A 17,529-nucleotide genomic window follows, 5' to 3' on the forward strand; every position below is an offset into this window, starting at 1 on the left:
ATGTTTAGGCCTGAAATTTGGGGGACAGGTTGTTTTTCTATAAGCCAATACAAACCAATGGTTTTCTAGGCAGTCTGGCTCCCCTGCTTCTTGTCCACTTCCCTAGTCTAAGTTCTGTGCAAGGGTCAGGCCCAGTTCCTTCTGTTAGGAATGCCTCAGGACCACAAGTACCAGACCTTGGGCCCCAGAAGAGTGCAGAAAAACCCCAGGCAGAAGACAGTCCTCAAGAAACAATGTGGACTTCAACAGACCAGCCATGAATACCGGCAGCCCCATAACCGGTACGATTCCCAGAGGAACCCTGGGAGTCTCTGAGACCCCAGGCTCAGCATGGGACACCCAGCCCAGCTCCTGACCAATTCCAGGGCCGTGTCTTGCTTCCTGCCACATACCGCTCACATGCTCACTACGTGCCATGCTCTCCTCCACTGGGGAGTCTCCCAAGTAGCCAGGGTGCCTAGATGGCAGTACAGGAGCCATCACCACAAAGAGGAGACACATCTAAATGTCACGCCTTCTCCAGCAGCCTCAGGAGAGCCTCTGGAGAGGGCACAATCCCCCTTAGATGGTCCTCAGCCACTGAACACACCACACTCCCTTGGCGTCCAATTTCTAAATCTCCTTCTTCACAGATGGGCTTTCCTGGCACCCTCTGTTTGTAGGGGCATTCCCCAAACCAATGTGCTTGTGGATGCAATCTTCAGGTCCCAAACAAACCAAAAGCTTGCATTTCCAAAACCATTTCTCTACAGCCTATTTCTGAAGGGCCCAAACTCTGAGATTCCTAAACATAAAGACCCAAGAGAGTGCCGTTCCAGAGCAGGTCCCTCACACAGGGCAGAATCACTTTCACACAGGTGAAATGGAGGTTTTATCGCACCATGATGACATTGTATTTAATAGTTAGTGACCTGCTACACTACTCCTTACTGAAGGACTGTGCACCACTTTTTATACCACAGCATCTTGGCATATACAGACTGTTTAGGGAAAAGGGATAGACCACTGGACGGCATGTCTCCATGTCTTAGTGTCTAGACAGTCGGGGACACTCATAACTGCACACACTAGCTCTGCCCTGACTTGGCCTTGGGTGCGGGGTGCCAGGCCCTTGGTACTCACGGTGACGATGAAGGTGAGCACCACAAACACAAAGCGGAACCAGATCTCCAGCTTAGAAAAGGCAGGGTCATAGGTCTTCCACTGAAACGATAGGTGGAGGATGATGAGCAATGTGCAGATGAAAGGAAGTCACCAGATGACTGGTAATGGATCTGTCTAGATGTGAGGCTAGAGGAGCTTGAAGGCTTTCCCTTGTACGAGCCCACAGGTCGCCAAATTCTACCACAGTACTTTCATGTAAGCTGGGCACTAGTGGCTCATGCCTGTAATTCTGGCTGTTCAAGAGGCTGAGATCTGAACAATCAAAGTTTGAAGCCAACCCGAGTAGAAGAGTCCTCTAGACTCCACCTCCCAAATAATGAGCAAAACATAGGGCTAGAAGTATGAGTCAAGTGGTAGAGTACCAGCCTCGAAAGTGACTACAGTGTGTGTGAGGACCTGCGGTTGAGTTCTGACACTGTCAAAATAAATAAACAAACAAACAAAACAACAGAGATGTACTGCCAATAACTGAAAAGAGTCAGGTAAATTATTCTATAATCATAGCAAGGGCACTTGGATTTTAAGTCTCTTCATTAGTGAAAAGCCGACTTTAGTACTGGGGTTTGAACTTAGGGCCTCAATGTAGGCTAGGCAAGCAATGAACTACATCTTCAGCCCTTTTGTTTTTTTTTTGTTTTTTGATGTTTACAGACCATTGTTTGAATTAATTCTGTATAATCCAACTCCAGGCTACTCTCTCCCAAAGTTGACACCATAGCTAAAGTTTCTAAAAATTCACATGTGTGTACATATATGTGTGCATATACACCAATAATAGCGGTATGTTATGTGCCAATAGCAGCGACAGTTCTTCCAGCTACTGAAGCCATCTGTGCAAAGTTATAAAGCAGGTAACAGACATTTTACACTTACTGAATGTTGTTTTGGGATGTGGCCTTGCTAAGTTTGGCCTTGAACTTGTGATCCACCTGCCTTGTAGCCTCCTAAGTAGCTGGAATCACCGATGCATACAACCATGCCCAGCAAAGTAAATGTATTTTATAAAATGCAAAAGTATAAGTTACATTTTCTTTAAAAACATATAGAGCTGGTCAAATCTCAGGAGGCTGAGATCTGAAGATCACAGTTAAAAGTCAGCCTGGGCAGGAAAATCCATGACATGCTTATCTCCAATAAACCACCAGGAAAAAGTGGCACTATAGCTCAAGTGATAGCCTTGAGCTGAAGAGGTGAGGGACAGCGCCTAAGCCCTGAGTTCAAGTCCCACGACCGACCCCCCCCCCAAAAAAAAAGTGGTAAGAAGAGCAATGCTCAAGTGGCAGAGCAAAAAAGCTAAGGGACCATACACAGCGCAAGCCCCAGTACTGGCATAAAAAATATAGAGTGGGCAAGAGGACTAGTAGAGGTGTGGATGAGGACGGAGATGCCAATGAGTTTGCCGCTGTGCATGCGGAGCAGCAGGAGCAATGGATTAAGATACCACTAGACTATGAAGACACACAGCTGGAAACCACCAAGAACAGAGGCAAGGGCAACAAAGCCAGGCAGAGCCTCAGGACGCAGGGGAACACCCCAAGCGGCCTCACATATGTGCTTGGAGTCCCTGAATTTGAGGAGGGGAGAAGAGGACAGAAAAAGTATTCTAAGAAATGGCCAAATTCTTTCCAAAATTTAATGAAAAACCCAGGAACCTCAATGAACTCCAAGCACAAAGAACATGGAGAAGTACACAAATCAAATCTGTCAAAAAAGTAACCAAGGAAAATATTAGGTGTGAAGAGAGAACAATGGTTCAGAGACCAAAGACAGGAACAAAGGTAAGGATGACAGGTTTTTTTGTTTTCTCTGTCAGAAAGATGCAAGCCAAAAGGCAGTGGTCAACATTTAAGTACTATGAGTTTAAACCATGATGTAATTCTTGGGAGACTGAAAAGCTTGACAGATTGAAAGCCTGACTCTGCTGATTATGGACAGGATGGCTCACAGCACCACTGGTAGGGATGTAGGATATGGTGTAAACTGCCAGCTTCTTCACCATACACCCAACCACCCTGCAACTCATGCTGACCCAAGGCTAGTAAGAATGATGCCCATACCAACACCTAGTCACAAATGTCCACAGGGCTTCTATGTAAAAACCCCAAACTGGAAACAACCAAATACCCATCACAGACAAATGAAAATCAACAGTACTATATCCACATGATGGAATATTAGTCAGGAACAAAAAAGGAATGGACTAAGGATATACTCAACCTTATCAATCAGCCTCAAAAGAATTTCACTGAAAGAATCTCAACATATTTAATAAGTATGTATTATTGTGTTACTCCATTTTAGTTTAAGTTCTAAAAAATGCAAACGAATCTGCAATGAACTAGTATAGTGGTGGCCTGGGGACAAGAAGCAACAGAGGAAGTGGAGAAAAGATGTCCGGGGCTGACAGGAGTGCTCAGCATGTTGATTTTGAGACCAGTTCCCCAGCTCTGATGTCATATGAAATGGGTCACATCTAATATTTTAAATATGTGTACTTCCCCCTGTGATCAGAACACTTCAATAAAGTTGCCAGACAAAGTTGCTTACAAAGGGGTTAGCAGGAAGTGAATTGTGAAGTCAGAACCTCAGCTCCATACCCCAGCCCTACAATCCCAAAATCTCACTAAGTCTCAGTTTCTCTCAACAAAGTGGAGATGCTGTTACCAACTTCACAGAACTACAATGACATCTGTATGGCACAGAATAAATAAACGAGTAAGTCTAAAATGTTAACTATCATGATTGCCACTAGGCTTATATGTCATGACAGGACCATGTCCTTCACAGATGATCATGGTGCCATGGGGAAGAGAGAGGGGAAAGTGGGGGGCCAGGAGTGTCTACCTCAATGACTTGGCTAATGAGAAGAACAGGGAACACAGGAGACAAATGATGTAGTGTGACTGTAAGCCCAGGAGGGGGCAGTGCTGAGGTAAGCACAATACTCAGCAAACACCATGTGCATGTCTTAGTAGACTAGCCTTAATCTAAGGCACAATCTGGAAGAGAAGGAGGGAAACAGGAACATGGACTGCTTTAGTCTCACCGCTAGTCCAAGATCATGGCTGAGAAAAAGAGAGGAGACGAGGCATTTGGAGCTGGCTGGTGTCACTCAGGTTCATCCCCGAGTGCACTTCATTAGGGGAGAATGCCCAGAATGCCGGTGTGCAGAGAAGGTGTTGCAGACACTCAGGAGAAATGGCAGGCAGAAATCAGGTGCTGTTTGTTGTGTCAGAAGCAGTGCTGTGCAAGGTAGCGCTGCTTTAACCCCAGGAGGGAGCGAGCATCCCCCCCCTTCCCCGCCCCCCACTCCTCTCCGCTGAGGCAGCACCCATCCTTCCTCACAGCCCCCTGCCAATCACAGCTCAAAAATATCACATGGAAAATTCCAGCAACAAACAACTCACAAGTTTTAGTTCATGCACTATTCTCACATTGTCTACTCTTTCCTGCCCAGGGCATGAACCATCCCTTTACCCGTGAGTCCACACTATTGTATGTGTGTGTTTACATACATGTATCACTTATCATATATATAAAACATATCACATATATTATGTTGTGGATACGCTATATACTATATGGTATGATATATAATATACACATATGAAACAATCCAAACACCTGACACTGGTGAGTGGATAAACCAAATGTGACCTGTCCATCCAATGAACTCAACAAAATAAACAGATAAAGAGTGGTCTGCTAACCATCAACAAGGTAGAAGAACCTTGCAAACATCATGCTAAGTGAAAACAGTCAGTCACAAAAGACCACATTATATAATTCCATTTCCATGAAATGTCCTGAACCGCCAAGTCCAGAGATGCAGAGAGTAGATGAGGGGCAGGGGCAGGGACTGTGAGGAGGAAAGTGGGAAGTGACAGCTGAAGGTTTCTTCTGAGAGATGACTGCTCTGAATTAAGGCCAAGGTGCTGGTTACACAATGGTGAGCATACTAGAAGTCACTGAACTGCACAGGTTAGCAGGCAGGTTTCATGACACATGATTATCAATGAAGTGCTTTTTTTGGGGTCGGTCGTGGAGCTTGAACTCTGGGCACTGTCCCTCAATTCTTCAGCTCAAGGCTAGTGCTCTACCACTTGAGACATAGCACCACTTCTGGTTTTCTGGTGGTTAATGGAAGATAAGTCTCATGGACTTTCCTGCCCTGTCTGGCTTTGAACCAGGATCCTCAGATCTCAGCCTCCTGAGTAGCTAGGATTACTGGTGCCCAGCCAGTGAAGTGTTTTTAAATATCTATTATTAATTTCATTACTCTGACATAAAAAAACTGAGGCTCAACAGTCAAACCAATATAAACTGATGGAGCCAGGCTCTGTCCAACCCAAGTCACCCCACCAGTGGTACCGGCTTAGAAGGAGTGGAAGGATAGTGAACAGACTTCAAGTGGACAAGGGATTACTCTATTTTAAATGTCAGGGCACCTAAGATTTCTCCCATTTCTATGCTGTCTTATATACTTATCTTAGTTCCACATACTGAGTAAACTGTGGTTTTACTGTGATAAATAACCTTGCTAAAGGCCATGGTATGTTTCTATCACTCAACAAAGGAACCATGGGACCAGGGAGGGGCACAGGACAGTACTCACTGTAAAGTTCATCTCCTTGATGGGAAGCTTCAGGCGCTCGAACCCCACGGACACCGTATATTGTGTGTAATTCAAGTAGCCCAGGTGAGCCACAATAATTTCTGTGCATTTCTGCAAACACAAGGAAGAGCCATGTCTTTCTTCAAAGCATGACAGAAGACCCTCCCACACATAAGAGACACATTTGGACAACAGCAGCAGAATTTGTCATCTCCAGGGAGCTTGCCAAAAGTCCATAAAAGGTTCCTAGAAAGTACCAAATGGGTATTTTTGGAACTATAATATATGACTTAAAGTAATTAAAATTGTCCTGCTTTGGATGAGTGAAAATGATATAGTACCTACATAAAAAAAAGACAGCCAGGCAACAAGACAGACCTGCCATTTCTACAAACATAGTAACTGCAAGTTACAGCAGGAGAATGGATGGTGTGGCCTGACTTGTCCTCCTGGGTCCATACTTGCAACTGTCATAACTATACTCACAGCGGGACCACACTTTATCAGATAAGTGTTCAACCACCATTCCCTCTGCAGAGCGGCTACCCCACCCGGCATCAAAACTAAGTGGCCTCAAGGTATCCCAGGCTGTGAATGCTGAAAGGTCTGCTAGTTGTCTCGTTCTGTTCTGCAGAATCAGGAAGCTTATTGTTTCCCATCTCCTCTATGTGGCTGTCCTTTCAGAAGTGGTGAGAATAAGGCCCAGTCTGGGGTGTGGCTCTACAAGGGCCAGCCCCCAGGCAGCAGGTCAAAGATCTGGTCCAGCCCTGCCTCTCAGGCCAACATGCCCTGAATGTCACTCCATCATCCAAGCAGACACATGCTTCCTGTGGCACAACAGTCCAGCCACAGCCTAGAATCTCTGTGGCTTTAGAAGTGGCACCTATTCTTGCTGTGGCTCTGAACAGAACAATCAGTCCTCTAATAGATCAGAAGATCCTCAAGACAGGGAAGAAAATAGACTTGGCTTTTACATAAGAAGCCTCAAAAACATGATTGGAGGAGGGATGAGGGCCTGCTTTCCCCTGGCACTGTTCATCTAAGGGACAGGAGGGAAAGCAGGGGAATGGTGCAGGGTCTAAAGAGGTATGAAGGCCCCAGGTCTCAGACTTGAAGGTCAACTGGCCACCGGGTCTGCACCAGGCCCTCTGCACTAGGTGGGGCAGGACTGGCTGGAGCTCTCTGGCTATCACTCACTCCTTTCCCACCTCCAACATCAGCACAAGCCACCTGCTATAGTTTATTCCATCTGGCTGTGCTTCCTTTCCACCAGGGCAGCTCCACTCATCTGAGTTGGGCCCTGTCCTCTCGGCCTATGCGTGTCCACGTTCCCATCATGACTACGTCCCCTACCTGTCTGTCAGCAGCTGCAATCACCTGCAGCTAAGGCCTCAAGGGGCCAGGAGCAGAGGTTCAACATCAGTACACACACTGCCAGCCAGAGAAGTACTTCTCCCACAGCGAGAATCTGTCTCGGTGCCCCAGGGGAAGTTCTAATGAACCAATGTGACAGCTCAGGGTGTACACACTATTTATTACACTTAAAAACACCACAGCAAAACCACCTAAGGATTTGTGGGTCCCAAGCCTGTGCTGTAACTCTGCCTCAATACAGTGTATCTAGGAAAAAAGACCACAGCACCCTCACCTATAAGGGCAGACAACCCTGCTACTCAAGGCTGAGGTGTTTTCCATTACATCGACTAACAGTAATAATAATAATACCATGAAGGTGGTAAACCTATCTTTATAGAAAACCGTAAAAGGTGTGGCTCAAGTAGCAGAGTACCTGTCTCACAAGTATAAGGCCTTACATTCAAACCCCAGTACTGCTCCTGCAAAAATTAATGCCAAGTTTTCTTATGTCAGGCCAATGCTCCTGACAGGGCTAGGGAGAAAGTTGAGTGGAGTGGTGACATGGCATGAACTGAGGCAAAAGCCCAACCAAGAGCAGGAAGGAAGCACAGAGATGCTCTGAGGACCCTCTCACAGGGCAGCTCCGCCAGCTCCATGAGAGCCTGGCTCTCGTGAAGCTGAGTTTTTAGCTGAGGTCACCGTCTTCCTGAGGACTTCTATTTTCCTTTTGGTAGCATTTGAACTCTGGGACTTACTTGCTACAGAGATGACTGGCAACTTGAGCCACGCCCTCTGCCTTTTCTTTCTTTTTTTTTTGCTTTAGTTATTTTTTGGATAGGGTCTCTTGCTTTTCCCTATAGTCAGCCTCAGGCCTTGATTCACCTACCTGGCACCTCCCACGAAGCTTGGATTACAGGCATGATCTCCGTTTTTTGGCATTTTTTTTTCACCCGAGTTAGCTTTGAACTATAATCCTTCCAATCCCTGTCTCCTGAATGGTTCTGATAACAGGTGTGAACCACCACATGCAGCCTAAACTGAGTTTTAAAAATGAAAGTCTGTATAACGGGAGCACCACCACCCCACCAGGGCGAACCAGGACAACTAGTCACAGAAGCTATGGGAGAACTGTCATGGAGCAGCTGTGCGTCCTGCACCACCTCTGCTGCAGCAGCAGCAGCAGCCGCCGCCACAGGGTGTGAACTCAAGTGTGCATGGAGGTGAACGTGGCTGCCTCTTGCCTAGGGAATGGGAGAAGGCCTGCTGCTGGACTGTGGACCTTTCTGTCACATGTCTTCCCTCTGCCACTTGGCAGAAGTGACTAAGCAGCCTTCACACGGGACGGAGGGCGTACGTGGATGTCTCACCCCCTCCCGGGAAAGTTAGGGAGGTGGAATCTCCCTTTGCAGACGAGGACAACCCATTCCAGAAACTTCAACTCATGTGAGTGACAGGAGGAAGACAGGATGGGGGCCAGTTACTTCTGGAGCCTTCTCTGATGCCAGCCTGTTAGTGAAGCCACTGCTGTCCCAGCTCTGCTGGAGAGAGCTGCACTGTGCACACAGCTCACCTGTCCAATGGCTAGGACTCTAAGGTCAGTCAACAGTGAGTGACTGGAGAAGGTACCAGCCTGTGCACGGTCTTCCACCATGAGAAACAGGCTGTTCTGCTCACTGTAGCCGCAAGGCAGATGCATCATAGGCCAGGAGCTTCAGCACAAGGGCATACTTAGTATCTGTGCCATCCTGGGCAAGGGCTCCATATCACATGGGTTATTTCTAATATTAGGTCATCCTGTGGCTCCTGTGAGGAATCACTGAGCACGACATGGTGTAGATGTGACACTGGGCCCGGGAAAGGCAATGCACCATGCAGCTCTGCCATCCCAGGTCTAATCTCCCATCAAATGCACTGCTGTTCTTGATGCTTCCCAAGTGCCCTGTGTTACAGTCCTCAAGTGGCTCCTTCTGTCACGGGGGAAAGTTCCCAGTCTCTAGACTCTGGGTGTGAATTTAAGCTCCCTGGCCACCAGCCACACACTGCAGCCTGAAGTCCATACCCAAAAATTAGGCCCCTGGCCTGAGAGGTCTGGACATTTGGGCTCCATCTCAGAAGGGTCAGGGCATTGGTCACCCAACAGAAACAACCCAGAGCCTCATGACAGGACCTGAACATGAGCAGTGGCAACCCTTCTCTGGGAGGCAGCACCCACCACGTCTGCCAACAGATACTTCAAGCTATAGGCTGCCTGTATGCCCAGGTGTTGAGGGGCAAGTGTGCACTTGCATAGTCAGGGTCTGTGTCTGTGCATGTACAGGAGCTGACAAAAACTTCTAAAGTTAGGAGAATGTCTTTAGGATCACTCCATTTTTCTTTCACTTTATTTATTTATTTTTGGTGCTGTCCTAAGGCCTGAACTCAGGGCCTGGATGCTATCCTTGAACTTCTGTGCTCAGAGTTAATGCTACCATTTGAGCCATGGCTCCACTTCTAGCGTTTTGGAGAAAATTGGAAATAAGAGTCTCACAGACTTTCCTGCTCAGGCTGGCTTCAAACCACCATCTCAGATCCCTGTCTCCTGAGTAGCTAGGATTATAGTGTAAGCCCAACTATTTTTCTTACAGAACAATTTTTTGAAGGCTCTACCTTTTCTGAAGGAATCTGCTTCCTATGATGGAGAAATAGAGTGCATAGCACACTGTGACATTATTTGTAACTGGTCAAAACACTCACCCCTCCTGCACCGCAGGTGAGGGTCCTTGTCCGATTGTGAACCTTGTTATGAACGTATGTTGTGGTTCCATCTTGAGCCACACCATTGACTTTCACGGTCATGGGAAAACTGGTCTGAATAGAAGTTTCTATGAAAGAAAAATTCAGGATCAGAGACCACCCCAGGCACCTCCCATGGTCAAAGATCCTGTGGCTAAACCTGGCCTCGGGGCCAGGAACATATGGGCCATGCACCTCCTGAGCTGTCTTACCTCCCCATGTTGGAAAAGCCCACCATTAGTGCCTATGCCCCACATTACTGATGGACCTATGTTAAAACCTACACTTCAGTGCTATTTAATTTTTATTAAATTTTATATCAAACAAATAATTTCTATTTTTCTGATTACAATTTATTTTTCTAATTATATATATATTTTTTTGCCGGTCGTGGGGCTTGAACTCTGGGTCTGGGCACTGTCCCTTAGCTCTTCAGCTCAAGGCTAGTGCTCTACCACTTGAGCCACAGCGCCACTTCCAGCTTTTTCTGTTTATGTGGTGCTGAGGAATCGAACCCAGGACCTCATGCTTGCAAGGCATGCACTCTACCGCTGAGCTACCTTCCCAGCCCCTTTCTAATTATATTCTAATTGTAAATGAAGAGTTCAAAAATATAAAGATGGCCCTAAACACAAACCTACAGGTTAACTGTAATTAACATTTTTGTGTCTATTGTCCCATGACACTTTCCAAATATACAAATATATAATGACAAAATATTTATTTTTGGCAGTACTGGAATTTGAACTCAGGGCCTTGCTACCGCCTAGCAAGCACTCTACCACTTGAACCATAGCCCACTGACACTGTGTGTGTGTGTGTGTGTGTGTGTGTGTGTGTGTGTGTGTGTCTGTGTTGTGACTAGAATTTGGAACTCAGGTACCCTGAACACTTTTTTCTTTTTTTTCTTTTCAGCTGATTCTGGGCCTTGAACTCTGAGCCCAGAAATTGTCCCTCAGCTTCTTTCGCTCAAGGCTAGCACTCTACCACTTGAGCAACAGCACCACTTCCAGCTTTTTCTGTAGATTAGTTGGAGATAAGAGTCTCATGGACTTTCCTGCCTGAGCTGGCTTCAAATAGTAATCCTCAGATCTCACACTCCTGAGTAGCTCGGCAGCCTTGAACTCTTCAAGCTTTTTCTGCTCAAGGCTAGTGTTCTACCACTACTTCCAGTTTCTTTGGTGATTAACTAGAAATAAAGAATCTCATAGACGGGGCTGGGAAGGTAGCTCAGTGGTAGAGTGCTTGCCTTGCAGAGGCCCTGGGTTCAATTCCTCAGCACCACATAAGCAAAAAGAAAAAAGCCGGAAGTGGCACTGTGGCTCAAGTGGTAGAGCGCTAGCTTTGAGCTGAAGAGCTGAGGGACAGTGCCCAGGCCCAGAGTTCAGGCCCCACAACCGGACCCAAAAACAAAACAAAACAAAAAAGAATCTCATAGACTTTTCTGCTCAGACTGGCTTCAAACTGAGATCCTCAGATGTCTTCCTCCTGGGTAGCCAGGATTACAGAGCCTCTGGTACTCAGCAACTCAGTGTGGCTTTTTAAATTTATTTTTTGCCTAGACTAGCCTTGGACCTCTACCTGCTGAGTAGCTGAAATTACATGAAAAATGGTGCCATTTTCCATGCTCAGAAGTTAATCATGATTCATTAGACATTAGGGCAGGGTTTCTTAGCCCTCAACCATTAATGAATGATCTGGGTTAGGGAAGTGCTGTTGAGGCTATCCTATGTCTTGTAAGATGTTATGTGAAACCCCTGGCTGCTACTTGTAGATGCCAGTTATACTCCCTCACCCTAGTGACAAGCAGGTGTCCCCGAGGAGTAGAGCACCACTTCAGAGTATCAGCACACAACCCTCTGCAGCTTCTTAGCTCAGCTGGCCCTTCCTGCAAGAGGTGCTCCCTCACATTGTCAACTAAAGCGATGGGCTTCCTGCTACACTTAGCTTTTCAAGTCCTTGCTTCCTCTTAAGTATGACAGCTTATACCAGAAAAATCATCCCCAATTATCAGGCTGCTTACCTTTTGATTGTTCCAACTCAACCACACACGTCAGCCACAGCTGTTGATTATATGTAGACAGAGGCTTTGAACGTATTTGAATGGGCTCTAGCTGAAAAAGGAAAAAAAAATTCTATAATCCATGTTACCTTTTTACTGAGTCTACCAAATAGCTCATAACTCATCTTTTACCTTTCCCTTTTAGTAGTTCAGTGTGAATGCACAGCCTCTCTCCCTTTTGTTCTGCTGGCTTTCTCAGCTGGCGTACTGCCATTTGAGCCATGACACCTACTCAGAAAGGGAGCCTAGCAGACTTTTCTGTTCTTGCTGGCCTCAAACCACAATCCTCTGGATCCTAGCCTCTTGAGAAACTAGGATTACAAGTATAAGCCACATGTGTCTAGCTCCAAAAAGCTCATCTTGACATAAAAAATTTACATTTAGCAAAAGAGACCTCAGCGTTGGCTCTGAAACAGAAGCACGTGAACTATTCTTTCCAGAAGATAGGGCAAACTTCCAGCTGCAATTCATTTCTTTTTGTCTTTCTTTTTTTTTTTTTTGGTCGGTCATGGTGCTTAACTCTGGGCCTGGGTACTGTCCCTCAGCCCTTCAGCTCAAGGCTAGCACTCTACCACTTGAGCCACAGCACCACTTCTGGCTTTTTCTGCTTATGTGGTGCTGAGGAATTGAACCCATGGCCTCATTCATGCAAGGCAAGCGCTCTACCACTGAGCCACCTTCCCAGCCCTGCAATTCATTTCTATCTATCCAAACTCTCAGCAGGCCATTGTCACCACTTGGGATGATATACCTACTTAAGTGCCAAGAAAAAAGTTATCTTCAAGAAGGAAAGGGAAAAAGCAGAACAATGATGAGATGTGATGAGAATGATGATGAGACACTTCCGTGTGTCCCAATACTTCGTTAGCCTCAGTAGGCCAGATCCCTTTGACATCTTTTATTTAGGGCTTTATTAGTCTTAAAGTCCCTTGAGAGAAAAAGGACTATGCTACCAATGATTCTTATGCCTTGTCTTCCAAAAGATGTGCTATTGGTGTCTCCTAGCAATGGGACGGTGAGGGTTGGTTACGGCAATCACCTGCAGTTGCAAAGAAAAGCTCTACCTTTGATTCTGCATCTGAATGCTGGGTGAGGGACCACACGCATCCCAAAAAGCCACAGGAGGAATGAAATCTTCCAGAGAATAGGATACAGTCTCTTTGAAGGGAGGATGGTGTCTTGGCTGCAAGTCAGTTCAATTGTCCAAAAGAGATTTATACTGACAGACAGAAATGAAAAACCAACTACTGTTACTGTGGAGAAAAGCCACGTTGCAATCTCCAATTCAGACCACCAGCCCAAATGCTAAAGATAAAAGAAAGCTAAGAAAATGTGAAGACTAGCCAGAGGAGAGCGTCTTTCAAACTAGAACAGCAAAGGCTGGGAGCTGGCCTAGTGGGACAGGCCTGCCCTGCCTGAGGGCACGTGCTGGGCACCACCAAAAACAGTAAGAAAGAGCTGCATGATTTAGGACAATTTTCTTCTTTTGTTCTTTTGGGGTAGGGGGGAGCAGAGAGAAGGGGCCTGAGGTAGGCAGGCTGTACCCTATGATGCTGAGCTGCTGTCATGCAGGATGGCTGCACCCTGCGCATGGATAAGGACTGTGTTTGACCAAAAATCTGCAACAGGAAGGACTTCTGTTTCCTCTAAAGATGGTAGAGAACCAGGCACTTAAAAGAGAAGGAAGAGATGTTCGTTTAAACAGAGCTCATGGGAGGAATGCCAACAATCAATAAAAAAGACTGTTGCTATTAGAAGATGACACCGAGACCAAGTCTGCACTTGGATAAATATGGGAAGAAAGGGTTAGATACCTAAATAATCATTGTTAGAACTCTAGTCTACTAGGACTTCTGCCTGGAAGGAGCCAGGATGAGTTCATTGTCCTTTGGAGTTGGACTGGGGTTTCCCTAGGAAGTGACACCGGCACACTCCTGAGTACAAAAGTACTCAGGACCTTAGAAAAGGTAATTTCATCAGACAAGAACAGCTGCCTGCTGAGAGCCTCTGCAGAGCAAGCACAGTCTGCTGCTCAGCCCCTCCAAGCAGGACCACCTCTGCGGCTCCACAGTTCCTTCTGATAATGCCACTTACACCCAAGCCTTACCTTTTTGCTATTGTTTTGTGAAAAATTAGCTGCAGAAGTCTGGATCACTTTGGGTCCTAAAGTCCAGCAAAGGAGAGAAGGGGAAAGTGGGTTACAACTCTAGTCACAACTTATTTTTTCCAAATGCCAATAAAAACTTATGCATTATACAAAGATTATCTTATTTATTACCTGGTCTTTCTTTAGAGAGTGTATGTATATAGGAAAAACACACAAACTCTTACTGTGCATCGCAAGGTAGAATCTTACACATACACACTGAGGCATGCATATGCACACATGTGCGCACACACATGCTCTCTCTCACACACACATGCAGAACTGGGATTCTCACGGAAAACCTCTCATACTTTCAGTGAGAGCTCTCTATAGTGCATGGTCCTGAGGGAACACTTCTATATGGATATTCCTACATATTTTGTAAAGTGTAAGGTGAGACATGGTGGTGCAGGCCTGGACTTGGGAGGCTGAAGCAGAAGAATTCCAAGTTCAAGCTCCATTTACTGTACCAAGACTATCACGTGGCCCAGTTTCCCCTCTAATAGCAGAGACTAGATGGAAATGTTTGCATGAGTGGACACGATGTAATCCCTGTACTTGGGAGATGGAGACAAGAGGATCACAAACTCAAGGCCAGCCTGAGCATGACAGTAAGCTCTAGACTAACCTGAACTACACAGAAGGATCAAGTCTTTAAAAACAAGCCGGGCGCTGGTGGCTCACATAAGTAAACCTAGCTCAGAAGGTTGAGAACTGAGGATCAAGTGCAAAGCCAGCCCAGGCAGGAAAGTCCGTGAGATTCTTATCTACAATTAACCACTAAAAACTGGAAGTGGCTCTGTGGCTCAAAAGTGGTAGAACGCTAGTCTTATGTTGAAAAAGCTCATGGACCGTGCCCAGGTCCTAAGTTCAAGCCCTACAACTGACCCCTCCCCCCCAAAAAAAGTATTAAACAACAACAAAAATGGGGGGTGATGATAAAAAGGGTGACAGATGCATCGTGTTAATAAACTGATTTACTATACAACTCCTTTGGACAACTACTTAAAGATAATAAAAATGTAATTTTTTACAAAGGAAGAAATGTTTGGGTGGCTGATGAAGGACAGATGATCAAGGTCACTAGCATAGCCAAACTGACCTGAGACCCCAGCTGCTACCAGGGTCCTGCTCACTGCACACCCCCCAAGAACAGAGCCGGAACCCCCTGACCACTCCAGCCCTGTGGCTCATGGAGAAGGCAGACTTCCTCTATCCTGGAGCCCTAAGTGGGAGGAAGGGATGCCGCTGAGCTGGCTGAGAAGTCACACACCAGTGTGGCTGTATGTGGTAAAATGACCAAATGATCACAAACAGAACATTAAGCCAGGCACAATGGCTCACAATGTAATTCCAGCTACTCAGGAAGTGGAGATTATAGAGACCTTATTTGAAAAATGAACTAAAGCAAAAATTAAAAAATGCCTTTCTAGCATGTGTGCAGCTCGGTGTTCAAAACCTGTTCTCACCTCTGATTCCAACGAGGACAGTCAGGCCAAAGCAGATGAAGAAGACGACAAATACGAGGACAAAGTGGCGCTTGGACAGTGTGTAGAGCCGCATGGGGGCCAGCCTGAAGAGCAGAAACCGGGAGGGAATGAGGGACAGACAGGGAGACACCTGGGCCCGCATGCACCATGTCCTGCCCGAGGCCAGTTATGCCCCCGCAGCCCTCACCTGCTTCAAAACTGTGTGAGCACCCTTGACAATCCGCGGTGAGCTCTGCAGGGAGTGAACCATTCCTGTGTGTTCTGGGCTGGGCCCTGCCACTCCATCCATACCCAGCCCTCGTGGCAAAAGAAGGTGCTATGCTCTATGCCCACCAGAGCCGTGTCACACCATGGTGGTGGCCCAACTTTTCTTCCCACCCTCACCTCCACTCACAGAGCCTGACTCAATCATGCTCAAGTGCACGGCTGCAGCTGCGCCTGAGCCCAGCACACAGAGCCCCTCCCCTGCCCAGCAGCCTGGGCCAGAGCAGCCCACTTGCCACAACACGCAGCAGCAGCAGCAATGCTGAGGCCACAGGCCCAGTACCCTCCCCTCAGAAGAATATGCAGGCAAGGAATCCTGCCTGGCCAAGGCTTTGCAGCCCACATGCTGTGCCTTCCCAAGTGAGCAAGGTGTCACAGACACCCAAGTGAGGTCCGCACACGGCTGTGCCAGCGGCACGTGTGCCCTAAAGAGGTGCTCCCGCCTGAGGGAGGCGCTGGCCTTGCCTTGCTTGGCTGTAGGCCTCTGTAGCCCCAGCTCTTCCTGCTCTTGGGAGCCAGGGTGGCAGCAGGAATCTGACTCTTACACCCGGATGTGGGTGTGGCCCCACACCTCTGGAAAGGTTGTTGACCTTCTTTCCACGTGTGACTAGGACTGCAGTCACAGGGCGGAAGTCAGCAATGGGCTGGACAGACTTGGGACGAAGGTGAGGGCCAGAAGCCACCACGGCTCTGACGTGGCTCTGCAGAGACACTGGGGCACACTCAGCCCAGTGGACCTTGAGACCCATGTCAGCAGGCCCATCAAATGACAGTCCCGCCGAAGCCTCCAGTGTCCTTGCACCCTGCTCCACGAGAAGGGACACTAGGGAGTGAGGGACTGGTCCCCAGGCAGATGAGGGCCCAGAGGGCTTTATGTGTCAGAGCTGGACACGCCTCTGGGATGAGGCCACCTTCAGTTTACACCGAGGGGTTAGCTGGGGTTGAAAGGTGAAAGACCTGCCCAGGCATCACAGCCTTGCCCAGAGCAGCACTTGCTACACCATGGAGGGAATTCTGGGAAGTAGGCCCTAGCCCCTTACTTCTCTTCTGGGAAAGGCCGGTGGAATACAACCCAGCAAGAGATGGGCCTCCCCTTTATCCCTTCTCTGAGACCAGTGTACCCAGTCTATTACTCTCTTTGCACAATGTGTTTTAATCCATTTTCAATACTCTAAAGAAGAGCAGATTTCCAGGCAACTGCAAAGGACACTACCATGATGACAAAATGTATATGACGCTAAGTGTACTAGCATTGCACAGATGAGGGTGGCAGCTTTGACCAATGAGCCAGGTGACGTGAGGTGCTGACACCAAGGGAGGCTGATAAGCAATGTGTATCCAAACCTTCCCTGTCTTTGCCATTCTCCTCTGAAAGTTAAGATGAAGAAATTGCACTGAGCTAGTCATGAGTTTTTCCATTATACTATTCTCAGAGTGACCTGTCACCTGCCACCCCAAGCAGGTCTGTCCAGAGACAGAGCAGCTCCCCAAGCAGACACTAAGCAGGAAAAACAGGATATTACATTTCAAATTGTTGTTTTTTTGGGGTCCGGTCGTGGGACCTGAACTCTGGGCCTGGGCGCTGTCCCTCAGCTCTTCAGCTCAAGGCTAGCACTCTACCACTTGAGCCACAGTGCCACTTCCGGCTTTTTTCTTTTTG

General features: G+C 47.2%; 1 protein-coding gene across 1 annotated transcript in view; it reads right to left on the reverse strand.

Moving 5' to 3' along the window:
- Window positions 1-15,682, reverse strand: part of Tmem181 (transmembrane protein 181) — a 29,342-nt gene extending 13,660 nt beyond the window's left edge. Inside the window, exons 1-6 of the mRNA XM_013024572.1 lie at window positions 15,585-15,682; window positions 14,077-14,132; window positions 11,931-12,021; window positions 9,869-9,996; window positions 5,780-5,890; window positions 1,123-1,203 (exon numbers count right to left, since the gene is read on the reverse strand). Of these exons, the coding sequence (XP_012880026.1) occupies window positions 1,123-1,203; window positions 5,780-5,890; window positions 9,869-9,996; window positions 11,931-12,021; window positions 14,077-14,132; window positions 15,585-15,678 (561 nt within the window). The 5' untranslated portion in view covers window positions 15,679-15,682. The remainder of the gene's footprint in view (window positions 1-1,122; window positions 1,204-5,779; window positions 5,891-9,868; window positions 9,997-11,930; window positions 12,022-14,076; window positions 14,133-15,584) is intronic.
- Between the last annotated feature and the right edge of the window lie 1,847 nt (window positions 15,683-17,529).

The sequence above is a fragment of the Dipodomys ordii genome, unplaced genomic scaffold (assembly GCF_000151885.1).
Source record: "Dipodomys ordii isolate 6190 unplaced genomic scaffold, Dord_2.0 Scaffold77, whole genome shotgun sequence".
In the NCBI taxonomy this organism is placed as follows: domain Eukaryota; kingdom Metazoa; phylum Chordata; class Mammalia; order Rodentia; family Heteromyidae; genus Dipodomys; species Dipodomys ordii.